Source organism: Acinonyx jubatus, chromosome E2 (genome assembly GCF_027475565.1).
Source record: "Acinonyx jubatus isolate Ajub_Pintada_27869175 chromosome E2, VMU_Ajub_asm_v1.0, whole genome shotgun sequence".
NCBI lineage: Eukaryota > Metazoa > Chordata > Mammalia > Carnivora > Felidae > Acinonyx > Acinonyx jubatus.
In genome coordinates this window covers 52,880,155-52,898,056 of record NC_069396.1, presented here as the reverse complement: position 1 = coordinate 52,898,056, position 17,902 = coordinate 52,880,155, and the positions used below count along the sequence as shown (strand labels likewise).

The 17,902-nt window shown below is 55.1% G+C and overlaps 2 protein-coding genes across 4 annotated transcripts in view; one reads left to right on the top strand and one right to left on the bottom strand.

Annotated features, from left to right (window-relative positions):
- Positions 1 to 463: 463 nt before the first annotated feature.
- RRAS (RAS related) lies at positions 464 to 4,483 on the top strand. Of its 2 annotated transcripts, none has more exons than XM_027038150.2 (6): positions 464 to 660; positions 2,595 to 2,697; positions 2,819 to 2,921; positions 3,006 to 3,114; positions 3,917 to 4,035; positions 4,113 to 4,483. In XM_027038150.2, exons 1-6 carry the CDS (start codon positions 508 to 510, stop codon positions 4,195 to 4,197), a joined length of 672 nt encoding a protein of 223 aa, XP_026893951.1. In that variant the 5' UTR covers positions 464 to 507; the 3' UTR covers positions 4,198 to 4,483. The 2 variants fall into 2 exon arrangements, with proteins under 2 accessions (XP_026893951.1, XP_026893952.1); XM_027038151.2 differs by having other exon boundaries at positions 466 to 660; positions 2,595 to 2,682.
- Positions 4,484 to 4,761: 278 nt separating this feature from the next.
- Positions 4,762 to 17,902, bottom strand: part of PRR12 (proline rich 12) — a 32,823-nt gene continuing 19,682 nt past the window's right edge. The window contains exons 9-14 of one of the 2 annotated variants that reach the window (XM_027038117.2): positions 17,410 to 17,900; positions 11,580 to 11,705; positions 11,376 to 11,473; positions 10,128 to 10,274; positions 9,935 to 10,030; positions 4,762 to 9,455 (exon numbers count right to left, since the gene is read on the bottom strand). In XM_027038117.2, coding sequence (XP_026893918.1) covers positions 9,309 to 9,455; positions 9,935 to 10,030; positions 10,128 to 10,274; positions 11,376 to 11,473; positions 11,580 to 11,705; positions 17,410 to 17,900 — 1,105 coding nt within the window. In that variant the 3' untranslated portion in view covers positions 4,762 to 9,308. The other variant, XM_053210798.1, reaches the window with a different exon arrangement.

Below are 17,902 nucleotides of genomic sequence, written 5' to 3'. Positions count from 1 at the left end.
AGGTGGAGCTTCCCCTCAAGACCCACTCCTTCCTCCGAGCGCGCCTATATACGGCCGCGGGCCGGTCCACGAGCCCCGCCTACTAAAACGAAGCCTCGGGGACGGCCCTGAGAAGCTGTCTCCGGGCTCTTCATTTGCATAGCACCTCCCCGAATGATCTTCCCGACCCGTCGGTCGAGAGAGTGAGAGCGCTTATTAGCATAGCCCCGCCCCCAGGGGCCCGCCTGCTGAGAGCGCGTGGCGCTGCTCTGGGTGAGCACAGTTCTTTCATTAACATACTCCCGCCCCATTTGGAATTCCCCTTCACAGCGAAAGCCTTTCCCCTTCCCTTATTAGCATAGCTCCTCCTTTTCCCTGGCCTTGCCTCCTCCCAAGTGTCCCAAGACTCGAGTCCTTCTCTCCGGAGCTCATGATTATGCAGTAGCCTTATTAGCGCGGCCCGCCCCTAGGCCCCGCCCGGCCCCCCCCCCCCCAGGCAGTAGCGGCGGCGGCGGCAGCGGTGGCGACATGAGCAGCGGGGCGGCGTCCGGGACTGGGCGGGGGCGGCCCCGGGGCGGGGGGCCGGGGCCCGGGGACCCCCCACCCAGCGAGACACACAAGCTGGTGGTCGTGGGCGGCGGCGGCGTGGGCAAGAGCGCACTGACCATCCAGTTCATCCAGGTAGTGGGCCCTCACCCGGGGGGGTGTCCCCGGGACCCAGAACTGAACTCTTTCTGAGACCCCTATTTCCCCTCGATCCATCACTGAGCACCTCTTATGAGACCTTCTAATCTTAAAAACCCCCCTCAGATTGTGACCCTGAGCCCTCCCAGGGCCTCCACCCCTTCCACCCCCTACACAAGGGGCATATACTGGCATCCTGAAACCCACCATCCCTCCTCCCAGTACCCCGCTTCCCTGCTGACCTGGGCATCTCCTGGGAGCATCCTAAATCCAGAAGTCACCCCATTTAGACCCTAAGCACTCTCATAGGGGCCCCCACCCCCAGGTGCCACCTTCTCCTACCTGAGCCCCATCTCCCCCAAACCCCAGATCCCAGCTTCCTGCCTGAGCCACCCAGAGCCTAACTGGGAGATTACCCCAGCCTAGATGCTTAGCTCCCTCAGAATCTAGAAATTATGCCCAGACTGCCTGGGACCCATCTGGGACCATCCAGTCCTGAGAGAGGCACTCTTAGACTCAAGGGATTTCAGAAACATCAGTGCCCCTTGGCCATTCCAGAGAACTGTAAGACTACAAGTCCTGGGGATCCCCCATCCCCCAAGACCCAGACCTCCCCCCTCTCCCCAGGGAAACCACCCGCTCGTCCATCTTGAATTTTCCTCCACTCTAAATCCTTGAGCGCCTCTCCGAAACCCTGGCTAGCCCCCAAATCATCTCCATCTAGGAAGCCCCAGATTCTTGACCCCCCTGGAAAGACCTGCTCTTTGAGAGTTTCTTTGACCCTATAAATGCATCTCAGGGTGTTTGAGACTCTCTAGATATGCACCTATATTCTATGACAAACCTCCCAAAAGTGCACCTTGGGGCTCTCCCCCGTTCTCACTCCTGAGCTTCTCCAGTTGTGTTCTGAAGACACGCCCCTAGTCCCCCTATGGGGGGGCCTGGTCCTACACCCTCCCTTCAGGACAAGCCCTCAACAAGCACCCCCACCCCCCACCAACAGATAGGATGCAGCCCTCAGGCCCCCAGCTGCCAGATCACCCCTTCTCTCCTGAAAGATCCACCCCTGCCCAGGAAACCTTCACCCCATTCCCAAGGGAAACCCTCCCACCTTAGAAAAACCTTAAAAATTAGGTATCTGTTTCTGAGGTGCTACCGCAGAGGCCCCTGGGCCCCAGACCCCTTGAGAGCCCCCAGCCAGTGCCTGCATGGACACCCTGGCCTATATAGAATAAGGCCTCAGCCCTGGGCCCCTTGCACCCAGGGGCAGACCCAAAGCTGGCCAAAGGCCTGGCTGGAGGCTGGCCTGACCCAGGCAGGAAGGGAGGGGCCCAGACTTTGGGCGGGGCAGTTTCTCTACTGCTGGATTGGAACTGGGACCTTCCCCTGGGAGGAGACACTAGAAGCTGTGGAGGAGGAGGAGGGGAGGGAGGAGGAGGAGGAAGAAGAAGGAGAAAAAAAGAGGGAAGGGGAGGAGGAGGAGGAGGGAGAGATCTAGCCAGGCAGATATTCTGGACAATAATAGCTCCCAATAACTGAGCACCTACTATATCCAGGCCATACATTAAATGCTTAACAGGAATTTCCCGGAAGCTCACAAATACTGGATTAAGTGAGTCCTATTTTTATCCTTAATTTCCAAATGAGGAAATTGAGGTTCAGAGAGGGGAAGTGATTTGTTCAATGCTGCACAGCCAGGACATAATCATGATGTAGGAGATGTATTTTATACTAGAAAGAGAGGACCAGGAGAGATTCAGAAAGGAGACCGGGTAGGGTGGGAGGAAGGGACAGAGACCCACAGAGAGAGGAACGGGGACCCAGAAAGAAGGGGGGGGAGGCAGAGAAAGGCAGAGCCCAGGGGCGGGGCTACATCATCTGTGCTGCAGCACTGAACGAACAGCAGTAACTGTCTTCTCCCTCCCCACCAGTCCTACTTTGTGTCTGACTATGACCCAACCATCGAAGACTCCTATACGAAGATCTGCACTGTGGATGGTGTCCCGGCCCGGCTGGACAGTGAGGGCGAGGGAGGCAGGGAGCGGATGGGGGGATGGTGGTGGGGCTGAGGGCTCCTGGCGGGGGGCGGGGGGGGGGGAGGCGGCGGCCAGTGGGAACCCCATCCCCAAGGCAGCCCCTCTCCGCCCGTCTGCAGTCCTGGACACTGCAGGCCAGGAGGAGTTCGGTGCCATGCGGGAGCAGTACATGCGCGCCGGCCACGGCTTCCTGCTGGTGTTTGCCATTAACGACCGGCAGAGGTGAGGAGTAGAGGGCGGCGGAGCGGGGGTGGGGCGTGGGGCGTGGAGGGCGGCTAGACCTCACACCTCTGGCTTCATCCGCAGTTTCAACGAGGTAGGCAAGCTTTTCACGCAGATCCTCCGAGTGAAGGACCGAGACGACTTCCCCATCGTGTTGGTTGGGAACAAGGCAGATCTGGAGACACAGCGCCAGGTCTGGGACACGCCCCCCCTCCCTGCCCCACCCCGGGGGACCGCATCTCAAGCCTGGGAGGCTCCTTCCTGGGCTGCCTCCTCCAGCTCCCCTGGTCCTGCTCCCTCCGCGGTCACACGCCATCACTAAATGTGTTGCTCCCAAGTTGGATCTCCTGAGTTCCCAGCCTTGCACACAGGACTTCCCAGGAGAGATGGCTGGACGGCAAAAAGGGCACCTGCCCCCCATCCCCAGGTCACCAGCCCCAACTCTGCTCCGTCGCCACCTCTAGTCAGCCTCCCACCCTGCCCCCCACTGCGCTGGCCCCTAATTGCTCACGACCTTCCCTGGCTCCCCAGCGCCCCCAGGAGAGAACTCCAGCTCTTCCACAAGAGGTGATACCCACCGTGTCTGGTCTCTTCCTTTCTGTTCTCTCCACTTCCTATACACAGAGACTACGTGATTTCCACACAGAACTCATCTTTTAGATCAAGCTTTCGGGGGGGGGGGGGGGTTCCAGCCTTCTGAGCCTTGCTCAGGCCTCTCCAGGGAACACCCAGACTTCTCTGCGGGGGGGGGGGGGGGGGGGGGGGAACTCAGTTATCTGACATTCAGAAGGACAAACGTCTCCAGAGCCTTCCCTGACTACTTAGGTGGTGCTGAGCCCTCTTGGCATGTCCCCCGTGATCCTCTGGGAGCTTTTCCCTTGAGCCCCCACACTGCGTAACCCCCATTAGAGCATATAGTGTGATTTTCTGCCTCCCTCGGTTGGGACCCACCCTGAGTGCAGACACCCGACTCCTTCCTGTGTCCCCCCTCCCAGGTCCCCCGATCTGAAGCCTCTGCCTATGGCGCCTCCCACCACGTGGCCTACTTTGAGGCCTCGGCCAAACTGCGCCTCAATGTGGACGAGGCCTTCGAGCAGCTGGTGCGGGCCGTACGGTGAGCGGAGCTCCTCCCCTTCCGGTCATCCTCGTCCTCAGCTCCTGTGACCCAAACTCACTAGCTTCTTCCCACAGGAAGTATCAGGAACAAGAGCTCCCGCCCAGCCCACCCAGCGCCCCCAGGAAGAAGGACGGGGGCTGTCCCTGTGTCCTCCTGTAGCCCCGGCGGCGGCGGCGTGAGAGGAGCAACCAGCACGAGCTCTTGGGACCAGCTGCCCTCACCGAGCCTGTTTCCCCATCTGGGTTTCCCAGGATACACTACACCCCTATCTGTAATTCCTGGCTTCCTCCAGGACATCGCCACTGTGTGCCTTCTGCCAATATGCCTCCTTTCCCCACCCGAGCCCCTTGTTGGGGTGAGGGGCTCCCGGGCATCCGGATCACTGCTGTATATAACTCCCCTCTCCACCCCTAGGGAAATAAACGTCACTGCCAATGTCAGAAAATGCTTTTTAGAACGGTTCAGGGGTGGTGGGTGAACTCAGGGCACACCTACAACCATCCGATCTACAACCCTTTGCTTCTTGGGGAGGGAGGTGGGCAGGGGCCAGAGAACAAGCCAAGCAGGTGTCTGGACTCCTGCTTCATCTTCAACGGGACCACTCTGCCTTTTGTGTTTTGGTGGCACGGGGTTTAACATCTGAAATGTTTTTTGGTTTTTTTTTCCTCTTTGCTGTAAAGTTCTAGAACAGTACTGTTCAACAAGGTAGCCGGTAGCTACAGGCAGGTTTTTAAATTTATTGGATAGTGGTGTTCCAGAAGATTCCAGAATCTTGGAAACAGGCAGCCACTACAAACCCTGCCTGCCTCCTAACCACCCCCAATACATATTGAGAAAGACATTTTGGCTGCAGAAAGAAGGGACAGGTGGGTGGAATGGTGTCCAAGCAGCTGGCTGGCAAGTTCTCAGTTCCAGAAAGTTCCCAATTGGGCTGACTTCAGAGTCCAAACCCTCAATGACCTGGGGGCCAGCGTAGACACATCTCATTTGAGCATTATGTCCTAGGAAGGGCTGAAGCGTGGGGCATCATAAGGCCACCCAAACAAGTTGCTAACTCGCTTGTTTGGGAACCCTTGCATGCCCCCCATTCGACCCAGGACCCCCAATTCTGTGCTCTATTTGCTAACCTGAAACGCTGGCGCCACACCTGGAGACCACCACGTGCCCCATCTCCCATGCCTGACAAGCGTCCCTGAACCCCAACACCTAGTCCACACACCTCCACTTGAGAACTGTCACCAATGATCTACTCCCTGTCTCCCCGTATCTGCTACGTTTGGACAGAATCTCCAGGCCCGATTCCAAAGTCCTCCCCTCACACCCACCCCAGAACCCACTTCCTGGCTCAAGGGGAGACGAGGGCCCTCAGCAGCACCTCCATCTTCTCAGCTGTAAAATGGGGGTAATCACAGAGCTACTTCGGAGAGGTCTTTAGGAACCGGATCTACACCCAGAAGACAAACACAGAGCTGGGAATATTGTAAACGCTCTTTATCAATGACGGAGGCCCCGCTGTCCTCCTCTTGCCCCAGAACCATGAATGTCCCTCTGTATTCCAGATTCGAACAATAATTAGCTAAATATCCCTTTCCGGGTTTCATTATCACAGAACCCTTGGCCTGCATTCAACCTTCCGCCTTGGGAATAAGCAAGGCTCCAACGTATTGTGCTACACGTTCACTCCCTCTACCCTGACAGGGAGGGAATGGGAGGGGTGGGGGTGGAGTGGGGCGGTTCTATCACTTTCCAAACAAGGTCTGACATCGCCACCTAACCCCAGCCAGAGGCGAGGCGCTCTCAGCAGGGGCCAGTGGAATCCTAGGCTGATGTCCCTTCCTCTCCCTGGGTCCCCATCAACACTGCGTGCACAGGAGACCCGAGTCTTTTTTGCATTGTCAATCAGGGCCAAATTCTTGGCCGGGACACCCTGCTTCTTGAAGGACAAAGATGCACTTCGAAGAGGTGACCAAAGCTACCGCTTACGCCCAGCAAAAGGCACACGTACAGACCCACGCGACAACTGGCAGGCCATTTTCGGAAGGCTTGCGATCACCACCGTTCCAGAGCTCATCAGACAACAGTGAAGAGGCTGGCCTGGCCTAGTTGGCGGCTCTCTAAGCATGTGCATGCCTGTCCCACAGTTCCTGCCCTCCCCTGGGCTCTGGCGGGCCCTGCCAATGATCTGAAGCCTCTCGGGCTTTTGCTGTCCCTCCTTATCCATCTTTGCCACCTTCCCTTTCTGCCATCTCTTGGACTTCCGGCAACCCCCTTGGGCTCGCCTGCCATGCGGAACGGGAGCTAAAGGCCAGGTGGTGCCAAGTGCATCGAACGCTGTTTTCCTTCACGTTGACAAAGTCCATTTGACAAATGACGAGACTGAGGACAGGGGCTGGGATCCAACTCACCTGGTTAGTGCTGGAGCTGGCATTCAAATTCGGGCAGTTGAATTCCAAGGTCCAACCGCAAGGTACTCCTGCCCCCAAAGGGATGATACTGCCCCGCCACCCACCTTCTGAACAATCCACCCACTTTGTATAGCAGAGCTCCTGCGGGAGATCATGGTGATCTCGGAGGCTTTGGCTCTTATTTAACGGAACAGTCCAGAACCTTGAATATGCCACTGCCTCTCAGTGGCTGCACCCCAATGTGCTACAGGCCATGGTTCAAGGACACCAGTGGTCCATCCTTACCCCTCCGAACTCAATTCTAGAAAGCCCACGGCCCAGGGGCACCTGGGTGGCTCAGTCGGTTGAGTGTCGGACTCCAGCCTTCAGTTCGGGTCACGATCTCGTGGTTCATGGGTTCGAGCCCCACAATGGGCTCCACGCTAACAGCGTGGAGCCTGCTTGGACGCTGTCCCCTCTCTCTCAAAATAACTAAATAAACTTAAAAACAAAAGGCCACGACCCACCACTGAGTCCCATTAAGATCCTTCAGCGTTACCGTAAAACCAGCAGAATCATTAATATTGGCCTAGACGATATCCAAGGTTGTAGAACAAATTGGGGCTCTTCCTCGATTTCACCAGGAAGGGAACCTATCTAGAATGCAGATGGTCTACCCTTAACTCTTACACCAGGTCAACACCTGCCGCACACCTATCATCACTGCCAAAGCCAGGGTTCTAGAATACCAACAGTCTGTTTTGGACAACCGTCCAGGCTCTAGAATGACAACAGCTTACTCACTACTTTCTAAAGCCAGGTTCCAGTTGACCTCCAAATGTTTAACTCTTTAGAACACTGCTCCTCCAACTTGAGTGTCTATTAGAATCCTCCCAGGATTTTACTAAATAGTGGGTTCTGACTCAGCAGATCTGAGACTCGGCCCGAGCTGACGTTTTCTAGGTCTCGTGGGACAACGGACATCACTCCAAGGGCGGCAGTCCTGGATCACACTTTGAGCAGCAGCAAATCTCAAGAACCCAGGAATCCATCCACCACTCCGTCTACTGGCCTCTCAACTGCCAGTCTGCTGGTGACCTTGGAGTTTCAGGGTTCAAGAGCACAAGAGACCCACCCTTCAGTCTACATTAGGCAACCCTCAAAAGGCTGGTCAACTCCCTACACCTGCCACAGCCTGTACCGGTTTAAAAACACATCTAAGAATTCCTATCCTTTTCCTTCCTCAAAGCGGAGCTGAACTGCCCTCTGAGTGGGTACTGGGTTTAATAACTCCCTTTCGATGAACAGTATGGATGAAGCAATGGTATATTAGGACATAAAGGTCCTGTGGCTTCCTCCTTGCTCTCTCCCTGGGAAAAGCCAGCTGGCATGCTGTGAGGACACTGAAGCTGCCCCATTGTGGGGTCCACATGGCAAGGAACCGAGGCCTCCGGCCAACAACTGATCTGCACGCCTTAAAAGTAGATCCTTTGAGGTGCCTGGGTGGCTCAGTCAGTTAAGTGTCAGACTTCGGCTCAGGTCACCATCTCACAGTTCGTGAATTCGAGCCCCGAGTCGGGCTCTGAGCTGACAGCTCGGCGCCTGGAGCCTGCTTCGGATTCTGGATCTTCCTCTCTCTCTGCCCCTCCCCCACTCACGCTCGGTCTCTCTCTCTCTCTCTCTCTCCCTCTCAAATATAAACAACAACAACAAAAGAAGTAGACCCTCCAATCCCAGCCAATCCCTTCGGGTTGCTCTCGCTGACCAGACTATAACCTGACAACAGACCCTGGGACGCGAACGCCCAATTCCTGATCCTCAGAAACCAGAGGATAAAACGTTTCTTGTTTTAGGTCGCTAAATTTTGGGGTGGGCCAATTTTACCCAGCGAGACGTAGGGGTGCAACGACCCCAGCCCAACCACTGCCCGGGCTCCAGAAAAGCCATGTGCCAGAGAAGGCCAGACCCTCTCTCTGCCTGTGCCATCCCTCGGCCCACCCGGCACCCAGACGCCGTAGGACAGAGGCACTCCAGCCGGCCGATAAAGTGTTTGCCGTTGGGTTTTCGTTTGGCTGGTTGTGTGTACACAGTGTATACAAGTTGAGTTGTACAGAAGCCCAAGAAAGAGCAAGAGACGAAGGGTGGTGGGGAGGGAGGAGCGGGGGGGGGGGGGGTTAGAGAGAGGGGGAGGGGAGAAGAGACGGATAAAAAATAGAACCACATCCAGACGACGAGGGGTTGGGGCGGTGGGGGGGGGGCAGACACAGACAATCGCAGTAGAAAAGGAGTAGGAGGGCCAAAGGGAGGGGACCCTTCTTCCCCCTCCACCTCCCCAGCCCCCCGCCCCAGGTATGTACAATAAATAAGATTAAAAATAATTAACAAGATGCGTTTTCCCCCTCCCACCCGATGCCGAATGCCCTGGGGGAGGGAATGGCCTTTAGCAAAGATCTTGGCCTGTGAGGGGGGGGTTGGGGGGAGGGGGTCCCCCAGCTCTCTGAAGCCACCCCGCCCCCCTCAACCATACATAGACTTTTCCTATACATTATGTACAAGGTGGAGGGGGCGGGGCTGTGGCCATGGAGAGGGGATTGGGCCAAGGTGGGGAGGGAAACCGTTACTAAATAGACATTTATACATATATATAAATAATTTCTCTGTACACCGGACAGCAGGAGGGGCGGGGAGGGAGTGGAGGGGGGTGTGGGAGAGGGGAGGAGTCAAACTTTGAACCCTGCCCTTGTGGGGGCAGCATGGACACACCCTGACCAATGACCCCCCCCCCCACTTCCCTGGCAGGCAGGGCCCAGGGGTTAACTCCTGAGGACACAGTTCTGTCCCAATTCTCCGTTCGTGGAAGAGGTGGCTCCCCCAGGCGGGGTGAGGTCACCCACAGCGGCTGTGGGCCTGTGCTTGGGCCAGTAGGTCGCTGAAGGAGTCGAAGAGCTGTTCCAGCCACGGCTGGTTCCGCATGCATTGCTGGACTACCTCCTCCTGACCCAGGTCCTCAGCACCGCCCTCGATGGCCAGGGTCTGCAGGGCGTTAAACAAGGAGCTGGGGCAAGTGGCCACCAGGGTCTGGGGGTCTAGGGATCAATATCCTGAGGAGAAGGGTGGCTGGGAGCTGGACTCCTGGGTCTGAGAGAGGAGGGGCTGTGGGTTTGGACCCCTGGCTCTGAGGGAGGAGGGGGCTGGGGACCAGGACCCTGGGTCTGAGGGAGGAGGGGCTGTGGGCTTGGATCCCTGGGTCCGAGGGAGGAGGGGCTGGGGGCCTGATTCCTGGGTCTGAGGGAGGAGGGGCTGTGGGCTTGGATCCCTGGGTCCAAGGGACGAGGGGACTGGGAGCTGGAACCCTGGGTCCGAGGGAGGAGGGGACTGGGAGCTGGAACCCTGGGTCCGAGGGAGGAGGGGACTGCGAGCTGGACTCCTGAGTCCGAGGCAGGAGAGGCCGGGTCCAGGGCAGAGCCCGTGGGGCCAAATCCCAGGGCAACGGGTGCTGCGGGTGGGCTTACCTGGTCCCTGCAGCGCAGGAAGGTGTGGTACTTATAGTGGTGGAGCGAGTGGTAGAGCGTGTAGTATCCCGACTTGTCCAGCTCCACTTTGAACTCCTGGACAGAGGAGAGTGGAGAAGCCTCACCCCACTGCCCAGCCCGGGGCCTTTCCTCTTCCCAGTCGCCCACACCGCCCGCCCATCCGCGGCCCCACCTGGGCTCGGACCACGCTCCTCTTGAGTTTGCTGAGCGTCTTGCGGTTGTAGGGCTCCCCCGCCGGCCGCAGCCGCACGGCCCCCTCCTCAGGGGAGCCCTCCCCGCTCTGCTCCACTTGCAGCTGGGGGAACGTGTGCAGGGCGTCCTGCGGGAAGCCGACCGGTCAGTGGGACGTGCCCTGGGCCCACACGCTCCAAACCCACCATCAGTTCTCAGATCATCAGGTGCATCAGTTTCCCTCAGGCTGTGGATCAGGGGATCCCTGGGGAATCTTGGTCTCCTCAAAGGACAGAGGAACCTACGCCTGTCTGGGGACCCTTATTAATGTGCTTTGTGGCCCGGCCTGAGATTCCCAGAGACCCCTGATATTCCACCCGGGATTCTCAGCACCAGCCTTACATCCTACTCAACATTTTGAGAATCAGCCTAAGATCCAGACTCCCCAGTGCCAGGCTGACATTCAATCCCAGAATTTTAAACCCAGAAGAATATTCCATTACCACGGAAATTTTAACCCTAGCATAACATCCCACCCGGAGTTCTAGAACCAGATTATCACTCTATCCCGCATTTTCTGAAGGACTAACATCCCACCAGGGATTTTCTGAGCCACCCTGAAAGTCCATCCCAGAATTTCCAGAATTAGACCAGTATCTGCCCAGAAATGTCAAGGCCGGACCAACATTCCATCCCAGAATTCCGCTGCCCTAACAATCTGCCCCCAAATCTCAGCACCACACAACCACCCCCCCCCCCCCATCAGAGCTGCCTGAATAGTCTGTTCTAGAATCCTAGGCCATTCCAGAAAGAAAATCATCTAGATGACTTACTACCGAAACCTAAGATGCTAAGAAGTCCCACATTACGATGACAGAGAAGCCAGAAGCCATCAGGATCCGCTTAACACTGTCCCACAGCAAGGCCTGGGTGCAGGCCCTAGTCTACCTTTTACCTCCAAATTTGCACTCCAGAGCCACGCTCTGATGGGCTTTCCCAGCAGCCCACCCCAGACCTTCACTATGACCTCTCTGCACCCTCCAAGCCCCCTCCATGCAGGCCTGCAAGGAACCTAGAGACTCCCTCTTGCCAGCCCTGCCCTCAACTTTTCTCCTGGCCAAGCCCGGAGAATGGTGCCCCCCGCTCAGGGCCTCATGCTCTGGGAGCTCCTCCGTGGCTGACAGGTGCACATCTCTCCCGTTCACGACTGCTGGGCCCCGGACACCTCCCGCCCAGGCCCCACAGGCACCTGGAGGGCTGGGCTCAGCGACAGCCGCTTCAGGACTTTCTTCTTGTGCTCATTCAGGAGACCGTCGATCTTCCGCATGGGCGGGAGGTATAGCTCATCTAAAAGACCCGGAGGGGCGTCAGAAGAGCCGAAGCCCCACAATGCATGGGGGGAGGGGGGTGCAAAGGAGGGGTCGGGGACCTTCTCTCCCAGGCCTCAGCTCACCATGTGTGTCCTCCAGGGCCTGGATCATGTCTGGGTCGAGTGCTGTGCTCACCAACATCTCCACATAGCTCCGGTACATCTCCCGCATCGCCCGGGTCTTCAACAGACGCCCAGGTACTGCCCGCTCTGGGGGGAACAAGATGGGACTTCAGTTCACTATTCCGCCTTCGTTTGAGGATGCCTGTGTGGCAGACGGTGTTCTAAGTACCAGGCCCAGATTCACAGGTAGCGCCCAGTCCGCTGGAGAAAGTCCCCAAGTACCAGCGTCATGTACTCTAATGGTGGAGTCACAGGCATTGACTGTTAACAAGTTCAGCCTGGCAAGCCAGGGAAGGCTCGTCCAAGGTCACACAAGAGCTAAGTCTTGACTGATAGGCAAGAGCATTCCAGGCCAGTGAACTTCACGTTTGACTGGTTCAGCGTAGCTTCACTCAAGTCTAAAGAAGCAGCATCATTGGTTTCCAAACCAGTGAATCCAGTCAGAGAGATCGCATCACAAAGAGCAAGACTGAGGGAGGAGGTGGGAGTTGAGACTACACGGGTCATGCAGGCCAGACCTCGCAGGGCCTCCAACCAATATGAGGTGGAGACAGTAGGGGCTTTTTCTGGTGGGTACTAGGGAGCCATGGGAGAGCTGTGAGCAGGGGAGGGGCAAGGGTCAATGTGGAAAGGCACCTCTGAGGACAGGTAGGGGATGGATTGGAAGGATGATACCAGAGGTCAGGGTAATGGACCAGGTAAGAAAAGATGCTGTAGCAGGGCCATAAGGACAGGATCTCAGGCAAGAAGACAGGAGGGCCAGTGTCTGGGCCAGGGCTACAGGAAAGCGCTGAAGGGCTGGGGACTTCCCACTCGTGGACGTGAGGGAGCAAAGGCTGGAGGCTGGAGATCTGGCCCTCTGACTGCCTAGCCAGTGGGGCTATCCTGTAGATACGGAAATTAGGACAAGGAACTCAGTGGGATCTGGAGGGAGGAGGCTTGGGGGATGTCTGGAGGGGGGCCAGGGAGACAAATGAGTGAGGCTCACTGGAAAGCTGAGCCTGCCAAGTGAGAAGTGAAACAACAAGGCCAAGGTCAGGACTTGAGGGACACTCACATGAAACCCAAGAAGTATCGTCGGGGAGAAAAAAGATGCAGGACGGCTATGAACAGCCCTAAAAGATCCCTCAGGAAGAGGCATGAGAAACGTCTGTTTGACTTAACCACATGGAAGGTCCGTGGGGACAGCTGTTTCAGAGGCCAGAGTGACCACTTGGCAGCAGCAGTTGGACCCCCAGGCCTTGGCCCAAACCCTCCCATGGCTCCTAACTCGTTCAAGGTAAAATCCTTCCAGTGGGAACGCAAAGCCCTGGGCTTCTTGTCCCTCCAAGGTCTGGTCCTGTTCCTTCTCTGCCCTCACTTCTCACCCTCTCCTCTTACTCACTCGCTCCAGCCACTGGCCTCCTTCCTGATCCCCAGACACGCCCAGCCTGGAATGTTCTCTCTCCCAGTCACCCAACCCCAACCCTGTTGCACTCAGATCTCTGCTCCAGTGTCATTTCCAGAAGCATTCCCCAACTCCCCCATCCCCCGAAAACATCACCCTCTAGAATGCCTGGATACTCTTTACTAAAACCATTTTTCTTTTTTTCTACGTATTTACTATTTTTTTAATTTTTAAGAATTTTTAAAAATTTTTAAATGTTTATTTATTTTCACATTCATTTCTCTTTGAGAAACAGAGTGAGACAAAGCTTGAGTGGGGGAGGGGCAGAGAGAGAAGGAGACACAGAATCTGAAGCAGGCTCCAGGCTCTGACCAAGTGGTCAGCACAGAGCCTGATGTGGGGCTCGAACCCACAAACTGTGAGATCATGACCTGAGCTGAAGTCAGAGGCTCAACTGACTGAGCCACCCAGGTGCCCCAAGAAATTTGTAAAGTCTTTGTTTATTTATTTTTTAAAAAAAAATTTTTTTTCAATGTTTTTTATTTATTTTTGGGACAGAGAGAGACAGAGCATGAACGGGGGAGGGGCAGAGAGAGAGAGAGAGACAGAATCGGAAACAGGCTCCAGGCTCCGAGCCATCAGCCCAGAGCCCGACACGGGGCTCGAACTTACGGATCGCGAGATCATGACCTGGCTGAAGTCGGACGCTTAACCGACTGCGCCACCCAGGCGGGCCCTGTTTATTTTATTTTATTTTATTATTATTATTATTATTTTTTAACGTTTATTTATTTTTGAGACAGAGAGAGACAGAGTATGAACGGGGGAGGGTCAGAGAGAGAGGGAGACACAGAATCTGAAACAGGCTCCAGGCTCTGAGTGGTCAGCACAGAGCCCGACGCGGGGCTCGAACTCACGGACTGTGAGATCGTGACCTGAGCCGAAGTCGGCCACTTAACCGACTGAGCCACCCAGGCACCCCGCCCCTGTTTATTTTTAAGAGAGAGAGAGAGAGAGAGAGAGCGAGCAGGGGGAGAATCCGGAGCAGGCTCCAGGCTCTTAGCTGGCAGCACAGAGCCCAACACGGGGCTCAAACCCATGAACCGTGAGACTACGACCCGAGCCAGAGTTGGACGCTTAACTGACTGAGCCACCCAGGCATCCACTGAAACATTTTCTTAACAGCCTTTAAGCCTAGCCAGCCTTACACTGATGCTTCTTCACATTGTTTTGTATTCTGTTACATAACATGTTTATCCAACAGATGGACTCTCCCAAGCTAGACTGGAAGCTCCCATGAGGACACATATTATTGTTTATTCTGTTCACTGCTGGGACCTCGTTCATGGCACATAGTAAGTGCTCAATAAATATCTGCAAAAAGGGGCCAAGGAAGCTACAGGGGAGGAGACTAAAGAGAGAGAGAGAGCAGACAGTCACTGCAGCATCTTTCTACAACTTCTACGAATACAGGAAAGGAGAGAGCATTAGCTTGTAGCACACGGAGGGTCACCGCTCTCAGACAACCCAGAGTTAGTTTAGTTCTAAGGCCTCCTGGGCTGAGCAAAGCCTTCAGGGCATCCAGACATAGGTCACACTCACCCTACCCTACCCTAGAGGGGCTCCTGGTTGAGTGAGGTGAGGGGAGGCCGACTCAGACCCATACCGACCCCTTGGCAAGGAAACGGCTCCCATAAACGTGTAGAGTTCACTTCCCCCCATTTCAGAAAATTCAGAGCTGTCCACGTGTGTTCAGAGCAGCATTATTCACAATAGCTAAAAAGTGGAAACGATCCAAATTTCCACCAACTGGACGATAGATAAATAAAATGGGGTCTGTCCATGCAGTGGAGTATTATTCAGCCACAAACAGGAACAAAATCCTGATACCTCTGCAACATGGATGAACCTCAAAACGTTAGCAAAGTGCAAGAAGTCAATTACCAAAGACTACGTGGTGTGTGATTCCACTTATGTGTAATATAAGGCAAATCCAGAGATTGTAAGTAGCTGGTCACTTAGGCCTGGGGGTGTGGGCGGAAGGGAGAAATGGGAGTGATAACCAAAGGGTACAGGGTTTCTTTTTAGGATACTGAAAGTGTTCTAGAATTGATCGCCAAGATGGATGGATAACTCTATGACTATACTAGAAACCACTGAATTATACGTTTCAAATAGGTTTATTATATGGCATGTTAAAGTTAAACTTAAATTTGTAAGCTGTTGAAGAAAAAGGGAAAAAAAATTGAGGGCCAGGGAAGGAAAGACCTGCAAATCTAGGCCTTTGCTAAGTCTCCTCCCTTGTGGCACCTTCACAACCTGTCTTTAACTGCTTCCACCTGGCCTGATTTAGCATAGCACTGCCCAGTTAAAAATAAAGAAAAAGAAGACTACATTTCCCAGCCTCCCTTGCAGCTAGATGTGGCCACGTGATAGAGTTCCAGCCAATGGGACAGGAGAGGTAGGATGTGGGCCACTCCCAGATCTGGCACTTAATTTTTTTTTTTTCAACGTTTATTTATTTTTGGGACAGAGAGAGACAGAGCATGAACGGGGGAGGGGCAGAGAGAAAGGGAGACACAGAATCGGAAACAGGCTCCAGGCTCTGAGCCATCAGCCCAGAGCCTGACGCGGGGCTCGAACTCACGGACCGCGAGATCGTGACCTGGCTGAAGTCGGACGCTTAACCGACTGTGCCACCCAGATCTGGCACTTAAAAGGAAGGTGTAATGATTCACTCCTTGGTCCTTGAGTCCTTTCCTACTGGCAGGACCTCAGCTTTTGGGGCTGCTGGGCTGCCTCTGACCTGGGGGAAGGCAGAGCGACAAGAGGAAAGGAAACTGGGACCCTGGACAACCTTGTGAAGAGCCTCTGATTTTCCAAGAGATTCCCACCTTCAGCAGGGCTTTGACGAAAGAGAATTCTCTCTTCTTTAACCGTGTGTACGCTTAGTCTCTGTTAAAACGGCTTCCCCTGCCCTATTCCTAAAAAGACATGTGACCTCAGGCAAGTCACATCGACTCTTGGTGTCTCGGTTTCCTCACCTTTAAAATGAGGAAAATTCTATAGGACCTACCTCTCAGGATTTGTGTAAAGATAAAACAAACCAATGTGTAAAATATTTAAAACGATGGCCTGGCACCTGGTAAGCACTCAATTAAAAGGCGGCTGTTATATTTACTGTGTGTGCGTGTGTATTTTGTTGCTGTTACTGTCACCACAAACCAGACATCATTCTAGGCAATGGAGCTTATCTTTGGTGCTTTACTATAGGTGAGTACCCTCCTATATGTTTTATCTGTCATTAATCTATTTTATAAGTGAAGACACTACAGCATAAAGAGATGATGTCTCTTTCCTGGAGTCACACAACGAGTCACAGGGAAAACCACAACCTCTGGGCCTCCAGGACAGACACTGGTCCCCCATGTTCCTCTGCCCTCAGAACCTGCTTCCTTTTTTTAAGATTTTATTTTTAGGGACTCCTGGGTGGCTAGGTCAGTTAAACGTCTGACTTTGGCTCAGGTCACGATCTCAAGGCTCATCAGGCTCCCTGCTGTCAGCATAGAGCCCGCTTTGGATCTTCTGTCTCCCTCTCTCTGCCCCTCCCCCACAAGCACGCATTTTCTCTCTCTCTCTCTCTCTCTCTCTCTCTTAAAACTAAACATTTAAGGGGCGCCTGGGTTGCTCAGTTAAGCGTCTGACTTGGACTCAGGTCATGATCTCACGGTTCATGAGTTTGAGCCCCGCGTGGGGCTCTGTGCTGATGGCTCAGAGCCTGGAGCCTGCTTCGGACTCTGTGTCTCCCTCTCTATCCCTCTCCGACTAGTGCTCTGTCTCTGTCTCTCAAAAATAAATAAAGGTAAAAAAAAAAAAATTAAACATTTAAAAAATAAAAACGAATAAGGATTTTATTCTTAAATGATCTCTACACGCAACGTAGAGGGCTCGAATTTACAACATCAAAATCAAGAGTCACACGCTCCACCCACTGATCCAGCCAGGGGCCCTATAACATTTCTGTCCTAAGACAAATCAGTGCAGCATTGAAGAACAGGCCTGAGGCTTCACTGGCCACATCCCAACTCGGGTGGGACGCCACACCCCAGCCATGTTATGTGCTCCTGGTGCCTCAGTCTCCTCATCTGTACATGAGGGCAGTAACGGTATCTACTTTGTAGCACTGCTACAAAAATTAAACAAGTGAATTCATCGTGTGCAGAGCAGTCATCCAGTCAGGGGCCACGTGACTGACACATATTGCCATTATTTCAATTATTGTCACTGTCTCACCGATACCACCCGGAGCCCTCTGGACAGCGCTCACCCACGCCTCCTTCTGATGCCCTGGATTCCCTTCCTCTTGCCTCCCCACCCGCCCTGTGTGGCTGCCTAGGGACTCACCGTCCTCGCTGGGTGCTCCCGGGGATGACTCGGAGTCCGAGGAGCTGCCTGGTGGACCCCCGCCCGCCGAGGCATTTCCTGCCGCCTCCTTCAGCCACTTCTTCCTCTTCTTGGGGGGCGGCTCGGCCTTCACCTTGGTGGGCCGGGCCTTGGGCAGCCGGGAGGTGGCGGGCTGGCCCGCGGTGAGGCTCCGCTCAGGCCGTGTCTGCCGCCCGCCCGCGCTCCGCTCGCCCCGTAGCGGCCGCTCCCCACGCGTCACCCGCTCCTTCTCCTTCTCCTTCTCTTTCTCCTTCTCCTTCTCGACAGGCCGAGGTGGGGATGGCTTCTCAGGGGCGGGGGGCTCGGGCGCAGCTGTCTCAGGCGTCTGCTCTGGGGGCTTCTCACAGACAGTCTTATCAGGGGTCTCTGGCTTAGGAGGTGGTGCTGGCGCCTTGGGAGGCGGGACAGAACTGGCCCCAGAAGACGCAGGGCCCTTGGCCTGCCCAGAGCGCCT